General features: G+C 41.2%; 1 protein-coding gene across 2 annotated transcripts in view; it reads right to left on the bottom strand.

The window, feature by feature from the left end:
- Window positions 1-20,393, bottom strand: part of mei4 (meiosis-specific, MEI4 homolog (S. cerevisiae)) — a 76,694-nt gene that overhangs the window by 31,994 nt on the left and 24,307 nt on the right. The window contains exon 4 of one of the 2 annotated variants that reach the window (XM_085382318.1): window positions 18,429-18,560. The exons of the other annotated variant lie outside the window; for it this stretch is intronic. Coding sequence (XP_085238444.1) covers window positions 18,429-18,560 — 132 coding nt within the window. The remainder of the gene's footprint in view (window positions 1-18,428; window positions 18,561-20,393) is intronic. 2 annotated transcript variants of the gene reach the window in all.

The raw sequence follows: 20,393 nt of genomic DNA, 5'->3' as shown, positions 1-20,393 counted from the left end.
GTAACTGGGAGGATTCACCGGATCATGCACCGTGAATTTGTCCCCAGGGTGAGACTGAGAACGTGAGACCTACCATGATGTCCTGAGGCTTGAGGGAGAAGATTCAGAGGCACCAACAGAACTGCAGCGGTGACGTCACATCACGCTGAAAACGCTTTTACCACACCAAAGATTTATTTCCTGCCATTTCCTCCACATCCTAGAGATTAAAATTGACCTGAAGGAATATTAAGTACCTTCAAACAAAGGGAGGCCATTTTTATGGTCTGTTTTTACCCTGTAATAATTTTTACTGGATTAATGTTGATTGTTCACTGGTTTTAACTTTTGATTCTTACATTTTTAAAATTCTACTCTTGATTGTAATCATTTTCTGTGTCTTCTGTAGTTTTAATAAGTTTTTAGCATCCTCTTGTTGCCTTTCTGTTTGTGTTTGCCGGTGACTGTTGTTTCTTTTTTTCTGTTGTTTCTCATTTTTATCTTATTAATTAACTTGCTCACGTCGGTCTGTTGACCGAGTTTTACATCTTCTTGTGTCGTGCGTGCAGTTTCAGTGCTAGTTTATAGAGTTTTGCATGATTTGGGCCCATTTCCACCGTAAAGACATTTATTTGTCGTCTGGTTTTCAGCTTGTTCAGCAGCTGAGATTTGGTGCTTTTGTCTGTTTTCACCCTCCTAAAAATCTTCTGCACTATCAGTTTAAAAAAAAGAAAACGAAAAGGATGAAGTATCCACCGACACTTTGCATAAAAGGCAGACGCCGGGACAGCAACCACTGAGGGTGCATAGTAATGGCGTCAGAGTGGCATTTACACTGCCCAGAGGTTTGGCGGATCTCTGCGTGCTTTGTCCTAAGGGGCTGCCACCGAGTGTCACGGACTTCTGACAGAACAGCGAAACGTCCAGATGGTGAGGCTTATCTGTATGCTGCGTCGCTCCAAGGACAGCGGCACTGGGCTGGAGCATCTCTGAGGGCATATGTCAGACAGGAACGCCCGCCTACACAGTGCCGCAGCCCCTCATCCTCTCGCCCTCCTCACTACTCACTGAGAACTCGTGTCCTTGAAGCCGTGCATGTGAAAAAATAAAAAAAATTCCTTAGTCGTGACAGCTCTGAATTTCAGTGATGCGCAGTTTATCATCTTGCACCTCAGTGTCATCATATGGAAGTTTACATGCTAGTGTCTGCTTTGCTTTAGTACAATCATCAAGTCTACCTACACATTAACACAGAGCCTCATCACAGACTCACATTATCTGATTATCAACATTGTAATTCAGGTTTATGATGAATTCTTGACCTCCAGCGGGTCAGTGTGCATTTTAAAGCTCCTGGTAGGACGTAATGTGCTACAACCATCAGAGGGTGGTGCTAATGCAGCTATAAGCAGGTTGCAAACCTCCACTAAACAAAAGCAGAAGAAAAAAAGCATGACACTGCCAACAGTCTTCAAACAGGCGTTTGAAGATTAGGATCTCTCCTTCAACTAGGATCAGAAGGGTAAAAGCGACATATATGAAAATCCAAAGACAACCACAGCTACCCATCTTTAGTTAAGTCAGTGGGGTTAGGACTCTACCGTGTTAGCACTTCTGCCACAGCCATGTTGGTTTTTTAAATACAATCTTTGAACAAGAGGGAGGACTGCTAAGTTATCAGCTAAGTTATCAGAGCTAACTCTGGCCAGGTTAGTGAGTAAGCTGCAAGGCAGCAATACAGATCCCAATTAATCATTTCTGAGTAACGTCCAATTTTAAATCCTAGAATATTACTCACTAAAACTGGAACTCAGGTGTCATGGACAGCGTGACGATTAGCTGCACAGCAGACGATGGCAGATAAGCCTAGCACACAAATACCTCTCTCACCATACACCTGTCAGTCCAAGAGACCACACCCCTAAGGATTCAAACTTTAAAGCCTTAATAGAGTTTAATGCTCACCAGCTGCCTGGACTGCTGTTAGGAATACGGAAACTATTCCTAACAGACAGCAAAACAGTTTATTGCTGGACATTTTAGTAATGCACGCAATGAGAACCGACTCTCTGTTGGAAACCCTAGTGGACATTTGTGGAACTGCATGTTTTGGTGCTCCATTTTCCAACAAAAACATTATTACAAGCTTCGGCCTGAAGAAGACAAATCTGTTCATTATGATTAATCTAATCAAACTGTGGGACTAAATAGTTTGTTGGGTCTGTCAGTTAGGCTGCTCGTTCAGTTTATATATTTATAATAGGAAAATATCTCAAACTAATCTGGATCCAGGCATTCATAGTGTGGAAGACATTTCTACCTTTCAGAATGTTTTTAAAGAACATTTTTGAATTAATATATCACAAATAATACATATATATTAAATTATAATTTTGTATGTGTTTTTGCACCCAGTATTGAATGCTGACTTGTTAAAACCAGTTTAACTGCTGACATACTGACATATAAACTGTAATAATACAGTTCACAATAGTGTCATCAGCACTTGCAGCCACTGAAAAACCAACAAATAACATCCCTGTGCTGGTATCCATTTTAATTCTCGCTTGAATGTGCTTCCAGACTGGCTCATAGCACAATGTTCAGGTCTCTGACTAGACAGCACGATTGACAACAAGGAAATAAGGTTGATGATGTGTGAACCTGACACCACGCCCTTCAGCCATCATCGCCTGTCCTTTCCACCACTGGAAAAAGAAGGCCTGAGTCAGCGGAGAGTCCCCGGACAGATGGGAACAATCTGCTCTCTGAACCACCAGCTGGAGAAAAAGAGGGCCGGCAGTGTGCCGATGACCTGACCACTTCAATTAATTACTGCTTTAACAGTATCCGTACACACAGCCAACCAAATGGAGCTTCCTCTTCATTTATTATTTAAAAAATGTTTCCATGTATCAACAGTTACTGGTACAGCGCACTTTAAATGGAAACTGAGCATAAAATTTAAGATATGGAACCAACATGTTATTCTGAACACTTGTTACGCGTTCGTAAACCTGAATGTCAGTGCTCTCTGGTTTCTTTCCAGAAGGACAAAATTATGATTAAAGTTAGTTAGTTGGGTAAATAGTAAATAGTGTTAGTTTCTGGGTTTTGTCCAGTTTTGCTCATTTCTATTAATATTTATGAAAACAAGAATAAAGATACTGTTTTAAAATCTACTTAATGACAAAAGTGGGGTCTGAACTTCGAAAAGGGAAAACCTGCCTCTTCAAAAGTAACAATAAAAATCTAATGACTTTATAGTGAGATTTAAAAAAATCTCGATGTTTCCTCAGTAAAGCTAAATGTCGGGAATCTGTGTTGAGGTTTGCAAAAGAAATGCTTAAAGTCAAGTTTTTGTTCGGGTAGATGAACTGCTTCCTGTCCGGGGGGAGGGTCCTACAGAGAGGACTGGAAAGCCATCTGCTTCTGTTATCAGCAGGAGTGAAGGGTTAACTGAATCTCAATGCCCACATAAATCACTCACTGACAGACACTAAAAATAGAGTGCACAGTACCTGGATGTCTGAGTAACCTGTGGGAACACAGCATGGGACTCAAATTCTGCCTTTAAGTCTTTTTCTGTTAAAGTTACAAAGTTTCAGCTCTCGTCTCCCAGGGGAAACGTTCTTAATGCACCACCTGAGCGCCCAGTTCAAGCCTTTCTTCAATAGCCACCAACAAAAGTCAGCATGTGGGAGTTTATAGTTTGACTTGTTTATCATGGCTTACGTCTTCGACAGCAACATTTACATCCTTGCTTTTAGCTGAAGGCGGTACACTGGTCTATTACACAAAAATCAATCAGCAAACCTTTGCAATAAATGTTCTGGACGTGAGTGAAGCACTGCAGAAAAAGGCCAACAATAAAGCCACCATTATTAAAGAGAAAGAAAACTGCGACAAATGATTTGTTAAACTTAAAGAAACAACCAAAGGGGAAAAGAAAATCATCAAAACACAATGTGAAAGGTTTTGAAATAATCTAAAAAGTTTCAGTTTACTGAAGCCAAGGAGAGAGGCATTCATAACATTAAGTTTGTCCCTTCAATGGAAAGAAATTACTAATTAAACAATCAACTGTTCAATTAACCAGCCTATCAGCGTCGTTCTAAAACGATCTGGTAGGTCTGCAGAAATCCAACATCCTCTTACTCACCGCCTGAGAACCTCAGTTTAGCCCTCAATGATGTATTTCATTTCTAGGGAAATACAGCAGAATGAATGCCAACAGAAAGCTGCATTTATTTTCTTCATTTTTCAAGGCAAAATCACAAACCCAGAGAGAGGCACGCTCAAACCAAACAAGGTTTCAAACCAAGGTTTCTCATCACTCCAGCTCCCAAAGGTTTCCTGTAAATTTCAATGTGCTGCTCGTATGACTAATGCTCAGCTCTGATTAATGTAATCAGTGTTTTTTATCAAGAGTAGACAGAAATGCATAGCAACTCACTATTTGATGGATAACTCATGACGCACACAGCTCTATGATCGTGTGCTACAGGGCAGCAGCGTGTTTGTCAATGCAATCCAGAGTTTAACGTTGTTTATATGCATATTTAGATTGTCCGGTGTCACAGATCTCCCACAGGAATAAATGATTACGAACATTATTAGATGCTGTTAGACAGAAAATCAACTGAATGACATGACAAATCACAGACACAATAAATAAACTGACCTGCTGATCGCATGAAAAACATGTTATTTTTGCGAGTTATTTACATCGTTCAGGTATTACATGAAGACAATAAATCTTCATGCAATTGCAAAACAGAGACTAAAACATACACCAAAATATGTCCAAACCACCAAACCACGTTTAAAGCCAGTCAAAAACTAAATGTACTCCAAACTCATCTGCCATAAAGTTCAGCCCGTTCTTATTCCCAAGGCGTTCCTGAGGAACGCGAAAGGTGACCTTCAGCGTTCTTATGCTATGCGCCAGGTTATGGGTTAAATCCAATAGAATTACGGTCCCGCGGTAATACACATTCCAGCCATGTATTCCAGCCCTAACCCTAACCTGATCCCTAACCTTATCCAGCACTATAATGACATTAAGGCTATGTCCACACGTACCTGGGTATTTTTGAAAACGCAGATTTTTCTATGCGTTTGCACCTTTCGTCCACACGTAAACGGCGTTTTTGGTCACTGAAAACGAAGATTTTTAAAAACTCCGGCCAGGGTGGATATTTTTGAAAACTCTGTTTTTGCATTTACGCGCGGACGAAAAAAAAACGGAGAAAATGCAGCGTCAAATGTGTGCGCATTTTTTGATGTCACACTGTGCGCCACGTTATTGTTTCGGTGAAATGAATTTCTACAATACTGTTACTGTTAATTGTACTCTCTGCAGTGTTTAAATGCTTACATATACACATACAGTTACTGTCCCTCCACACATACGACTCGGTTCTGCTTCTATGCCCCAGCTTTGTTTACTTTTTCCCACCGAGGCTTCTAGACTTCTGATTGGCCAACATTTCTGCACGGTTAGGAATATATCGCCACCTGCTGCTTTGGCATGTTCCTAGCAGCGTTTTCCTTCATTTCTGCCTTTACGTGTGGACGGGATTATTTTTTAAAACGAAAACGGAAAATCTCCGTTTTCAAAAATACCCGTGTACATGTGGACGTAGCCTAAATAGTGTTTTCCAAAGCGATTTAAGTAAAATGAACAAACATGTGTAGATTGATTCCAAACGGTTCTCATGTTTCCTAATTTTTCCGATTTCATAATTAAGGGACGTGTTGGGTGCCCAGAAGTGTAAGATGTTGACGATTTGTCACCTAGCATAAAATATTACACTTTGGGAGTGAGAATGTGTTGCAAAGTTTTAGTCACTTTAAGCCCGCGTGGGACTGAATCTGATCTGAATCATTAGTTTAAAGATGAAGGTTAGCCAAAAAACTGTAGTATCTCCAGCTGAGAACTAGGGCTGCTATACAGCATTAAAATGACTAAAACTTTCTGGCACATTCCTTAACGGCACCACACATAGCAGCTAATTTCAGCCTGAATGTTTATGTCACTAATACTGACTGCGTGATTTGGAGTGACATTAAACTACATATTACTTTGCTGCCACAAACGATTATTTTGATAGTTGACTAGTCACCGATTATTTTTGCGATTAGTCGACTAATCAGATCATCACCCATTGGACGTACAGCTTATTGCACCAGCAGCATCTGCTCTTATATAACTATCATTAGCTTATAGCCTTAAGTGTTTCAGGTATGTGCTAACTAACAATAAAGACAAGATGATGGTTTATTAAATTTTAATGAAATTTGCAGATTTGAAGTTTAATAAACTCCTTGCTATTTAAAATATAACAGGACACCGGAGTATATTCTCCAGCATCTCACACTTCTGATAATCAGTTGTCTGCTTGATGTTTATTCAGCTGTGTAAAAACTATAACTTTAATCTCAGCCAAGCCGATTAATCGTGGCAGCCCTACTGAGAACTGGATGTACTTTTATACTTATGTGGCCGGATGGGTTAATAATAATAATAATAATAATAATAATACATTTTATTTAAATAGCGCCTTTCAAAGCACCCAAGGACACTGTACAACAGATAAAAACTGGAAATATACACAATGATAAAAAATAGAAGATAAAAGTTAAAACATACAGAAATTTAAGAATAGGCAATTTTAAACAGATGAGTTTTGAGGGTGGACTTAAAAAGAGAGAATGAACTAATATTTCTGAGGTCCGGGGGTAGGGAATTCCAAAGTCGAGGGGCAGAGCAGCTAGAGGCCCTCCCTCCCATTGTGATCAGACGAGCAGAGGGAACAGAGAGAGAAAGAGAAGATGAAGATCTGAGGCAGCGGGATGGGAGCTTCATCTGTAATAAGTCAGAGAGGTACGGTGGAGAGAGAGAATGAATAGCCTTGAATGTATACAGAATTATTTTAAAATGGATGCGAAATTTGACCGGGAGCCAGTGAAGTTGCTTCAGGATTGGGGAGATGTGGTGGGTAGAAGAAGTCCTAGTAATAATACGGGCAGCAGAGTTCTGGACACGTTGGAGCTTGTTGATAGATTTTTGTGTAAGGCCAAATAATAATGAGTTGCAGTAGTCAATTCTAGAGATAACAAGATTATGGATGAGAATGGCAGTGGCGTGAGGTGTGAGGAAGGGGCGGAGGCGATTAATGTTACGGAGTTGGAAATATGCTGCACGTGTAATATTATTGATATGTGAGTTAAAGGATAATGTGCTATCGAGAATGACACCCAAGCTTTTCACAGAGGGAGAGATAGGGACCAGCGAGTTATTGATGGTGAGAGAGAAATTGTTAATTCTGGATAGCAGTCGTTTAGTGCCAACCAGAAGAAGTTCCGATTTATTGCTGTTGAGTTTAAGAAAGTTGGAGGAGAACCAAGAATTAAGTTCAGCTAGACAGAGGATGAGGGAGGGTGGAGGAAGAGTAGAGTCAGGTTTGGTAGAGAGATAGAGCTGGGTGTCATCGGCGTAGCAGTGGAACTGAATATTATATTTACGAAAAATATGTCCGAGTGGAAGAAGGTAGATGATGAAAAGAAGGGGCCCGAGGACAGATCCCTGGGGCACCCCAGTGGATAAAGGAGAAAGCTGAGAAGTGAAGGATTTTAATTGAATGAACTGAGTGCGGTCAGATAGGTATGATTTAAACCAGGCTAGTGGAGTGTGAGAGAGACCAATAGAAGCTAATCTGCTAAGGAGAATGGGATGAGAGATGGTGTCAAAAGCTGCACTCAGATCAAGAAGGATAAGGATGGAGAGGAGACCAGAATCAGCTGCTATAAGAAGGTCGTTTGTTATTTTTATAAGAGCAGTTTCAGTGCTATGTAGAGGACGAAAGCCAGACTGGAACTGTTCGTAAAGGTTATTATCAGTTAGGTGAAGATGGACTTGTGAAGCAACTATTCTTTCAAGGATTTTTGAGAGAAATGGTAGATTGGAGATAGGATGAAAATTATTAAAGTTGTTGGGATCTAGACCAGTTTTTTTCAGAATTGGGGTAATAGCAGCAACTTTGAAGGAAGCAGGAACAGTTCCAGTGGTGAGTGAAGAGTGAATAATAGCAGATATGAGGGGAAGGAGAGGGAGTAAGCAGGCTTTGACGAGGACAGTGGGGATAGGATCGAGCTGGCAGGTAGAAGGCTTTGATTTATGGATGAGATCAGCAATATCAGCTAAGGATGGAAGTTGAAAAAAAGAGAGGAAGTGAGAAGGGGGAGAAGTTAGGACAGAGAAGCTACATTGAGCATTAGGGTCCAGGTCTAAGTGTATTTTATGAATTTTATCAATAAAGAATAGCATTAGAGCATCACAGAAGTTAGATGAATAGAGATGAGCAGGGAGAGAATCAGGTGGCCTGTTAAAAGAGTTGAATAGTGAGAAAAGGGTCTTGGTAGAGTTCTCACTTGAGCAGACAATAGCAGAGTAATAAGCAGATTTGGTTTGACTAATACATTCCTGGTAAAACAGAACGTGGTTATTAAACATATCCTTATGAATAGTAAGGCCAGTTTTCTTATAGAGACGTTCAAGCTGTCGGCCTTTAGCTTTCAGTAGCCGGAGTTCAGGGGTGTACCAGGGTGCAGAGCGAGAAAAAAGTACAGTTCTGGTTTTTTGTGGAGCCAGGGAATTTAAAATACTACTAAGGCTATGATTATAAAAAAGTACCAGGTCCTCTTGAATAGCTAAGTTGTTAGAAGACAAGCAGCTAGAAAAAGCAGAGGAAAGGATATCAAGATTTATATTCTTGATATTCCGGAAAGAGATAATATGGGGATTGTTAATTACAGAGAGGGTCATGTGAACATTAAAGGAGAGAAGTAGATGGTCCGAAATTAGCAGTTCGTCAGCTCTACAGATGGAGGGGGTAAGTCCAGAACAGCAGACTAGGTCCAAAGTGTGGCCCTTAATGTGGGTAGGGAAGTTTATGTATTGTTTAAGGCTGAAGCTATCAAGGCAGGATAGAAGGTCCTTGGTAAGGGGATGGTCGCAGTTATCCACGTGAACGTTAAAGTCACCCAGCAATATTATATTAGGGGAGACAGTAGCTAGATTGGTCAGCAGATCGGCAAAGTCACTGATAAAAACAGAATTAAATTTTGGGGGGCAGTAGATGACAGCTATTACAGTTGGGGTAGGTCCTGAAAGTTGACAGACAACAGATTCAAAGGAGCTGTACGTAGGGGCGGACAGCGGCGAGACTTTCCAGTTCTCGCGATAGATTATCGCGAGGCCACCACCATGGCCGGACTCGCGAGGTTGGCAGGTGTAAACAAACCCCGGGGGGGTGGAGTCGTTGAGTTGCGAAAAGTCATTGGGCTGTTGCCATGTCTCAGTCAAGCAGAAAAAGTCAAACTTACGGTCTGTTAGGAGATCCTGGATGAGATGTCCTTTGTTCGTAAGCGAACGGATATTAAGCAGGCCAAAATTGACAGAAATACTGTCGGACTGGATGAGAGTGTTAGCCGACCTAGGCAGACTAGTCAGAACATTGTGGTCAATAGACCTGCAGGGGTTCCGTTGAGAGCGACCAGAGGTGGACCAGAAGGACTGAATTGGTTTGGAATTATCCTGATGGAAATACCGACGGGAGCCTCGATGTACGTACTTTCGACGAGGGAGGAAGGCAATGTCCGTGTGGAAATGAAGAGCAGCCAACGGCGGAGCAGCTAAAGAGAAGCGGAGCCGGAGGAGCTCATCAGCTGTATATTGATGAAGTCCAGTGCCGAGTCGGTAGATCGATGACATAAGGATCCAGACCCACACTGAGAGTACATAGATCCTGAAAGGCCACATCATGGACAGGAACAGCCGGGTAGGGACACCGGTGGGCCTTAGAAACAGGAGTAGGACAAAAGTCCAGAAGTCCAGAGTTCAGTAGCGTTAGCGATAGTGGTGAGCGGCGGCCGGTGAGTAGCGGCAGCCAGTCGCGCCAGCGTTCACTCAACCGGAAGTGCAGATGCTGGTTGCGCGTGTCTCTCTCTCTTGGTTGTTTGCTTGCTTGCTTCACCTTTTCTCTCTTTCCGCTGCATTCGCTCCTTGTATCATGTGATTGGGCTAATTAGGAACCTACCTGCATATTGATTACAGGGTGGTGTCTGTCTGTATGAAGGGAAGCCGTTTTTTTTGTTGGTTCATTCCTCCCGAGCTTCTGGCGCAACACAGTAAATGCTGGCCTATCGTTACAGGTTAATTTACCGAGATGATCGGATCATGTGACTGCTACAGGTAAGTAGTGAAACTAGTAGTAATATTTCTGTGGCAGAGTATGTTTAGAATTAGATTATTAATTAACCTAAGCTAAAGGTTTAAAGGCACCGTGAGGTGAAATAAAGACACACCACTGGGTATTTTGTTTTGAAATGAATGTGTTGGTGATAAATTTCTGTCACCCAGTGATATGCTATTATGAAGGAGTGTTCACTTTCTCTGATGGTCCTGTTAATGTTGGCAAGAAAAATCAAAACATTTGAAAATGAAAGGAGACAAATAAAATCCACCCACTCACTTCTGCCACTGTCATGATGGTTCTCCTGTCAAAAGAAATCCTCCATGCTGAGAACTACTTTTCACTCAACACTGCTCATGGGGTCTGCTGCTACTGACAAAGAGCTGAGGCAGGGGTCTGTTCATGGCGTTGACTCAGCCTGCCGAGAGTGTGAAAGATCTCAGTTCTGTATGGGGCGAGCTTGTAACTGCAGAGCTCAGTGGTTTTCGAATGACGAACAAGAAGCTCTTAGAGGGTCTTTGTAGCGTCCCAGCGGGTCGCCGGCAAAGTAATATGTAGTTTAATGTCACTCCAAATCACGCAGTCAGTATTAGTGACATAAACATTCAGGCTGAAATTAGCTGCTATGTGTGGTGCCGTTAAGGAATGTGCCAGAAAGTTTTAGTGATTTTAATGCTGTGTATAGTGTTGAATTGGTTCATTAGTTGAAAGACTAAAGTTAGTCATTAAAAGAGGATTTGAAGCACTTTGGACTTTTTCTTTGGGCTTTAGAAGCCTATTATATCACTTTAAAATGTAGTCAAACTATTTTTACCTAAAAACTGCAATAGAAATTAAGTAAATGTTAAAGCATTCATTCTAGACCCAAAATCTAAAATGTTAGATTTTTTCTGACACAGTATTTTATTCTATTGCATATAGTTTTGTATTTACCCTGGCCCTGAGGTCGTCAAGCTTGTTCTCCAGTGACTGGACGTTGGCGAGCAGGATGCTAGGCAGAGGTGTGCGGTGTGCACGAGCTCTCAGCCTGTTCCTGACGCCGGCTCGCTTCCCTCTAGGCTGCCACCGCTTCCCTTTGTTCTCCCTCAAGATCTCACTCGGCCAGCTCGGATCCGGAGTTAAAAACTTCGAATTGTGAGTAAATTGTATACCAATAGAGACAATAGTGTCACTGTCATACCTAATGTACCCAATGGTGATGATTTTGCCGATTTAGAAACGCTGAAAACTAACTTAAAAAACAAAGACAAAGAAAAAGTGGTCGGAGCAGTCGTGACGGCAGCCGACCTCACCGGCGCCATCTTCATCTTCATCTATGCTCGCTTCGAGGCTGCAGCTAAGGACTCCAACAATGCTAGTGCTAGCGGCGCTAACGGCTGCAGACAGGAAGATACTGCCAGCACCGGAAACGTGCTCGTCATCTCCGAGCATGAAGTAAGGAGAGCCTTTATGAGAGTGAACACCAGGAAAGCAGCAGGACCAGACGGCATCCCAGGTCGTATCCTCAGAGACTGCGCATACCAGCTAGCTCCTGTGTTCACTGAGATATTCAACATCTCTTTATCTCAGTCGGTGATCCCCACATGCTTCAAAGAGTCCATCATTGTTCCTGTCCCGAAGAAACCCCACCCTGCTTCTCTCAATGACTACCGCCCTGTAGCCCTCACCTCAGTAGTGATGAAGTGCTTTGAACGCCTGGTCAGAGACTTCATCATTTCTTCACTACCAGACACACTGGACCTACTACAGTTCGCTTACCGTCCAAATCGTTCCACAGACGATGCCATCTCTCATCTCCTCCACACATCACTCACTCACTTGGACACTAGAAGGGGGAATTATGTTAAAATGCTCTTCATAGACTACAGCTCTGCATTTAACACCATAATTCCCTCCACACTCACCACCAAGCTGGAGCATCTGGGACTCAGCTCATCTATGTGTCAGTGGATCTTCAACTTCCTAACTGGCAGACCACAGGCAGTAAGGATGGGCGGACATGTCTCAGCCTCCACCACTCTCAGCACTGGAGCCCCCCAGGGGTGTGTTCTGAGCCCCCTGCTGTACTCTTTGTACACATATGACTGTGTGGCCACTACCAGCTCCACCACCATCATCAAGTTTGCTGACGACACCGTCGTGGTGGGCCTGATCTCTGATAACAACGAGACGGCCTACCTGAAGGAGATTAGGAATCTGGAGAACTGGTGCCAGAGGAACAACCTCCTTCTAAACGTCAGTAAGACAAAGGAGCTGATAGTGGACTTCAGCACTAAGCAGGAGAGGAACTACCAGACCCCCGTCATCAACGAGTGCCCAGTGGAGAGAGTGGACAGCTTCAAATACCTCGGAGTTCACATCACGCAGGACCTGTCATGGTCCTGTCACATCAACACCGTGGTGAAAAAGGCCCGTCAGCGTCTCTACCACCTCAGACGCTTGAGAGACTTCCAACTGCCCTCCAAGGTGCTCGGGAACTTTTACTCGTGCACCATAGAGAGCATCCTGACGGGAAACATCTTAACCTGGTTCGGGAACAGCACCATGCAGGACAGACGAGCTCTACAGAGGGTTGTGCGATCAGCTGAGCGCACCATCCGCTCCGAGCTCCCTGACCTGCACTCAATCTACAGCAGGCGGTGCTGGACCAAGGCCAGGAAGATCGTGAAGGACCTCAGCCATCCCAGCAACGGACTGTTCTCTCTGTTGAGGTCAGGAAAGCGATTCTGCTCCCTGAAGACCAACACAGAGAGACTGAGGAGGAGCTTCTTCCCGCAGGCGATACGGTTTCTCAATCACACCACCACACAGTACTGACCCACACATATAGTTCTTACACACACACTGGACATTCTGGACATTGTTTTCACTTCATCACTTAAATCACTTTAAGCATATTTGCACTGCACAAGACATAATGTGGATTGCACAACACTGGTCACTACATTCTTCATTTCCAGTTAATACTTGTACAGCTGCTGTTATTGTGTATATATTTATTTATATTTCTTCATACATTCTTATATAGTTCTATATTGTGTATTTTGTTGTACAGTTATTTTATTTTCAACTTTAATTTATATATTTTATCTTATTCTTTCCCAGTTAAATTTACCCTTCATTCTAATTTGTGTTGTACAGTTATTTCATTTTTAACCTTAGTTTATATTTTATTCCTTCCTAGTTAAATTTACCCTTTTTAATTTTTCATATTTATTTCCTATCTTATTCATAGCCTTTTCCTTTTTTGTTTTCTTTAGGTCACGAGCAGTTGTCCAAGCATTTCACTACATATCGTACTGTGTATGACTGTGTACGTGACAAATAAAATTTGAATTTGATATTTTGATTTGTATTCTATTGTTTAGAGTGAGTTATTCTTTTTATCTTATCCTATTCCATAATTTTTCTTAATTTTTGCTGTTAAACTAGATCTAAAACCAGCCCAAACCTAAAACAAAGTCTAAATCCAGTCCAAACTCAAAACTACATCTAAAACCAGCCCAAACTCAAAACTAGATCTAAAACCAGCTCAAACCCAAAACTACATCAAAACCAGCCCAAACCCAAAACTACATCTAAAACCAGCCCAAACTAGATCTAAAATGAGTCCAAACCCAAAACAAAGTCTAAAACCAGCCTAAACCCAAGATCAAAACCAAGTCTTAAACCAATCAAATCCCTAAACTACCCAAAACTAAGTTCAAAACTAGATTTAAAACCAATCCAAACCCATAATAGATCTAAACCAGCCCAAAACCAAAATAAATCTAAAACCAGTCCAAACCCAAAACAAACCTGTCTACAAAAAGGCCCAAACTCTAGAACAAAACCAAGTCTCAAACTTGTCTAAACACAAGTTCAAAACCAAGCCTAAAGTGAAGAGAAAAACTTACCCACAACCAAAACTAGATCTTAAACTACTCCAAACCCAAGCCAAAAAGCCAAAGCTAAGTGTAAAACCAGTGCAAACCCAAGAACGTTGACCTTTAGGCTTTGTTATACAAAAGTTTACATAGATCTCTACTTCTGTGTATCAGATTATTTATACACTGTATGTATTTTCAGGAAACTAAAGGTGCTGGAGCATTTTAAGAACCTCACAGTTGGGGAATGACCTACATGCACAAATCAGACTAGAGCCTGTGACTGCTTTTCAATCTTCTTATCTATGACATAGTACAGTTTTCACTGAACTTTCACTGGATGTTTCTGTTTCACTAGTTAACATCCCGCAAGTCTCTGGTGAAATGTTTAAGGGGTTATGTTTTACTCTACTTACATTTCAGCCCAATAGACCTGAAATCGCTGTTGTTGAGGAGTTTGCTTGGTACTTAAGTTAAAAGTGAAGTTAATTCCTCATGAATGCTGACAATGAGTGTCATTTACCTTTACTTTGAGTTTTTTTTTTGTGCACTTCACCCTTGGGGTGAAGGGCAGAAATTTCTAAAAATCAGTCTGAACTCATATAGTCACTAATCCCCTACTTGGACATAGCAGTCTTACATAAAGCACTTCTCACTTTGTCCTGAGGCTTTCCATTTGGTTTTACATTAAATAAGTGGACAACTCAGCAGTTTCCCCTTGTATATAAAACTGTACAGAGTGCAAATAATGGGTTTAAAACATTTTCCTGATATAAAAAACTGGCCCAGTGTTTTCTTTTTTCCTTAGGCAAATGTATGCATTTGCTTTTTGTGCAATGAAGCAAAAGTAGGACCACAAGGAAGGAAAAATCACCAGGAATTTGGTCAAAATTGGTTATTCTGAAGTAATGTTTAATCTGCTACAGCTTAAAATAAATGTTTGTTTATTAAAACAAAGGGAAAATGCACAGATGGTGTATGTAAGCAAGGTGATGCAGACTTTCTTTTCTTCATGTGGACCAATCTCACTGAAGGTCCATTTTGGGGCAGAAAAACTACTACAGAGTCAAAGACATCCTCTAATTTGAGTCCAGCCAGCTCTACCCCAAACCACGAATACATTCTATGTGTTTTTAATAGAGATGGGCCGATCCGATATTACGTATCGGTCTGATACTGACCTAAATTACTGGATCGGATATCGGAGAAAAATAAAAAATGCAATCCGATCCATTAAATATCACGAAAGCACCTCACAAAACTTGCAACACACCGTAACTCACCTCAGAACGTTAGCACGTCAGAGCAGTATGCATCACGTGATAGAGCGGCTGTGGCATGCGGGACCTGTCGGTGGTCTGGATAGCATTTGGAGCTTTGCTAGCAACCCGGCATTTCATCTCCGACAAAGTTATCCCCAAGAGAAGTAAAGCAAGTGTGTAAGTCCATCTCTGAATGTTTGTAAAGCATTCCTGCATTAAGCTTAACAAGCGACTGCCTCTTCTTGCTGCTACTTCAATCATGAAACTGCTTAATAATCAGCTGATCGGCTTTTCTGTCGCGAGTCCGTCTCTCTTGTTTGTTTTTGGCCCACTTTGCACCAGAAAGAGGAAACCAGCGGCTGAACAACAGCAGCACGTTTAAGCTTGATCAGCTGTTGTTAGAATGTATTTAATATTACTTTCTACTCGAGGATCTTTTTCTACGTAGCTGACGCTGGTAACTGTGCAGGGGCGGATCTAGCAAAGTTTAGCCAGGGGGGCCGATAGGGCATGAACAGGGAAAAGGGGGCACAAAGACATACTTTTCTTTCTTATTCTCATTTAAAATGTCGAGCTTTTAATAAATAATTATCTGACACCCAAAGTTTTAATTTGATGTAAAATGAATAGAAGTCAATTACTGTATATAGTGACTATTAAGTCTAATATATATACACCCTAGTAAGCTATAGTACTTTTTCCTTTGGGAAGGTACCATCTGTGCAGTCTGCAATTTTGTTGAAGAAAGATGTTGAATCTATTTAATATTTCTTGAAAAATAATTGATTTCTGTGCATTTTTTTTTCACACTGCATCAAATTAAAGTTGATTACGTTGATTAAGCATCATGAGGTGGAGCGTGAGGGGTGGTTCCCTATTTTTTATTTATTTATTTTTGTTGTTGCTGGGAGTTGGAACCCTATTAGTTAGGTTGCTTAATATTTACGCTAAGTACTCTTTAAAATACCAGAATAGGGAGGATTGTCATGATCCTGGGTCCTTTTGACCCAGCATTTTGTGTTTTCTCTTCGATTTTGGTTCTGTTCTTCCTTTGTTTAGTGTTTACTCTGTTCTGCCCGTGTGTTCCTGTTTTATTGTGAAGGTCTGCGTCTTATGTGAGTGTTTTCAGTTTGCCTCCCTAGTCTCGTTATGTTAATCACTCCCAGCTGTGTTTCCCACCTGTGTGTAATCTCCCTGTGTTCTCTGAGTGTATTAAGTTGTATTTTCTGTCTTAGTAATTGCTGGTTCGTCTGTGTTGTTTCCCCTCGGTCTCCCTGCGTCTCTCCGTATGTATTTCCCCGGACCTCTGCATCTTCGTTTCTGGTTTGTTTTGTTAGTTTTACCCAGTTTAGGTTTTCCTGTTTCACCTTCACCCATGCCATTGCTGTTTGTATTTTCTTTTGTTAAATAAACACTCACCTGCTCCAGAGCTGCTGCCCTTTGGGTCCTTTTCTACATTCCACACGGCTTGCCCCGGCAATCCGTGACAAGGATGGTGTAGGTTTAAGTTTATTAGATTGATCAGTATTGCTGAACTATGAAACTTTTTTTTTTTTGCATACAGGTATAACAGAATAGCTTTAGTGTAGTTGTTGTTTTAAACTTGAGTATGAACTTATACAAAATGCAGCAAGATATTTAAAAAAACAGTTTTGTTGATTAAAAAACACTATATCGGATTCATATTGGTATCGGCAGATATCCAAATTTATGATATCGGTATCGGACATAAAAAAGTGGTATCGTGCCATCTCTAGTTTTTAATAGCATACTTTGTTAGGAGAAGGCATTTAAAACATATTGAGGACTGCGGGCTGAAATAGTTTTCTTCTGAAGGCTGTGATTGAAGAATTGAAGGTTCAACAGAGGCAGCCATCATCATTTACTGTGAAGCAGAGCATGATTGTGTGTTTCAAATGCTGCTCTCCAGTTTTTTACATAATGGGAGCCACACAGCTCTTCCCCCGAGAGGCTGAACCACAGAGAGCTGCAGGCAAATATGGGACCGCCGTCTGCAAATACCAATCTCAATCCCATCTCTCTAGCCTTGAAAGAAAAGAGGAACAAAAGGCTTGTGGGGTGGGGAGGGATGGTCTCTGAGACATTTCCATGGACACACTGATGGCTGCCCGTGTGCTTGGAAATGTCACACCGTCATAGCAACAGGTTTAACATCCTGCTTAATTCAAGTTCGCAATTACAGGCCTCGTGCATGCACACAGGATGATAACAGGGCCGCACTTTTACGAAGGACTACCTCTTCAGAGTCTTGCTTACAGATACCCATTACTGCTAGTTTGCTGGAGACAAAGGCTTCACTGCAGCTCAAGGCTGTTTTGCATTGTCAATATCTCAGTGAACAGTGTGTTCAGCTGTTTGTCCTCTTTAACTTGGCTCTAAAAAAATGCAGCATGGATAAATTTCAAGTGAGCGTGACCGACCCTGCTGAGTGGGAGGGAAGCTCAGCAGGAGCAGTGAAGGGGGAAAATTGTCTGTATCCTTTTTTTTTTAATTTTGATTTTTACACATTTCCATTTCGCAGGACCCCGGAGGCATGACACCTGCCTCTGTCTTTCACAGGAAGCAACGCCGGTCACACGCAGCTCTCACCTGGTCAGAGAAACCCACTGAGAAACTCTTGAATACGGTGGACAGGAAACCTGTAGGAAGCGGTATTGATTACGGTCTTTCAGACGCGACCGTGGCAATGAGTCGATAAGGGCAAACTGTTTGGGCCTGAAGCCTCGTACAAAGGGCGACTTTGAGGAGCAAAAAGGTCAAATAAAAAATAGATGTATGAGAGAGAGAGAGAATCTGTGGGGAAGAACAATAAAAACAAAACAAAAAAAACAGTGAGCACAAGTCACACATTTATGATCTGAACATGGTTTTTTAAAAAAAGAGCTGCAAAGCTGCAGAGACTGGGAAAATAAACCTGCAGTTTATCAGCGGGCAGCGGAGGACGAAAGAAACAAAAGGGATCAGCATTGTCACTGAGCCAAAAATAAAGACACAGGAGAAGAGGTGGAGGAGCAGGTGTGGGGAAGGCAGCGGGCGTTTACCTGGAAGGCTTGCCAGAGCTGATCGGCCAAGGCGCCGATCTCTGAGAGGATGTGACGAACGAGCAAAGATGCTGACATGCGGCTGCTACCCAGCGCGATCACGTACTCCATCAGCTTCTCCGCAGGCTCGAGCTGAGTTTGGAAAAACACCACGATGATGCTTCCTTAGAACTTTAGAACTTAATAACACAGAACATAAAATCTGTAAATACACTGATTCTGTTTCTCAAGATTCTAAACTAATCATAAACAGAGTTTCTGCAGGATTCACCTCCAGCATCAACAGTTCATCATGATATCTAACTTTGTAAAATAAACTAAAACGTGGACATCATTTAGTGATGCATTTAACATGGATCTCTCTACACTCACATTTTACAACAGACACAATAAATAGTTAGTTTATGAAATTAATAAAGCTTTTTCTATTGACACATGAGGAAAAGGTAGAACAATGTTTCCCAGTTCAAAATAAGCTTTCTTAATCTGATACTGGGCCTTTGTGCAGCACCTCATATCAGCCTGTGACCGGAATAAGCTGTTTTTTAACAGAGGGTTTGTCACACAGCAGCGGCACGACCAATGGCAACTCAATAACGACTTGAATTCACCAAACTTTTATGAAAAAAAACACTGATGTAACAAAACAAAGACAACCAGAATCAGGATCAATCCTGATCAGCAGGTCACGAAAAATGCAATAAGTGAGACCTTTTCTGAATAAACCCAGCAAATAAAGACATAAAAAAGATAAGAATAACATTGTTATGTTTAATGTAAAAAATGGCTCCAGTGAATGGTTCAACCTGAGCCAGAAGAAACCACTTTCACGATCTGTGATTTTTTTTTTTAAATTTAACATAATTTTCATTTAACCTTTATTTATACAGGTAATGATATTGAGTCTCATTTAAAAGAGAAACCTCTTTCAGACAAACATACTAAAGTATTGAATATTAATGGCTGTAATTGTACTTAGAGCAGGGCGATATGACCAAAAAATATTTATCACGATATACATTTGAAAATTTGCAATAACGATATAACTGACAATATAATTACACTAGATAGAATACTTTACAACTCCACAACTTTATTAGTGCAAAAAAAGAAAACCATCAATGTATTTTCACTTAAACAGCAGCTGTTTTTTATGTGCATTAAAGTTATATAAAAATTTAACAGTGCAAATGCAAATTCCTCGCTGACAGTTTAACCAAAAGACATATCCTCAGCATAACCATGTATAATATCCACAAAACTTAAAAAGAGGTTATACACACACAATACGGTAATATTATGTTGAAGCACAGTACGTATCACTCCGCGAGGCTCCTGCCAACGATAGCCATAATCCTCCGACAATCCATCAAGCGGTGCGGGTTCGTATCCATCAAGGGGGCACTGTCGATTTTCAGAAAAATCAAAGGATTGATTTTAAGTGTGCCGTATTTTCCAAAAAACACGGTAATAACGATGGCCCGCTAGCATGCTCTACCAAAAATAGTGCTTTGTTGTGTATCTGACGGACGAAAGCTAAACCAGTTCCACACTGAAGTTGCAGCATTTTTACAAACCAATTCTGGTTCATCCGTTTCATTCAACGATCTGCTTTTGCCCTTCTTATTCTCCGTTGCCGCCATGCTTTTTCCGCCATGTGCTTATGAAAACAAAGGCACTGAGCATGCGCGTTTTACCCATATTCTATCACGATATTTCATTTTCTTATTGTTGCCCAACATTATACCGGTATTACCGCGAACGGTATGATATAGCCCAGCCCTAATTGTACTTTAGGTTTATTTTATGTCACATTTATTTACTTATTTAATATTAGTTAGTTGGTTGGACACAGATTATAGAGCATATCTAACGCACATCTTCCCTTATTGTCTTTTATTTTCTGCATTATTTGACTCAGGAATGATGAATGGATTTATAAGAGATCAGGACCCTACCTATTTC

This window comes from Rhamphochromis longiceps, linkage group LG15 (genome assembly GCF_057381845.1).
Source record: "Rhamphochromis longiceps isolate RC_006_pf linkage group LG15, R_longiceps_female_GT1.1, whole genome shotgun sequence".
Taxonomy (NCBI): domain Eukaryota; kingdom Metazoa; phylum Chordata; class Actinopteri; order Cichliformes; family Cichlidae; genus Rhamphochromis; species Rhamphochromis longiceps.
This window is presented reverse-complemented; position numbering and strand designations above follow the sequence as displayed.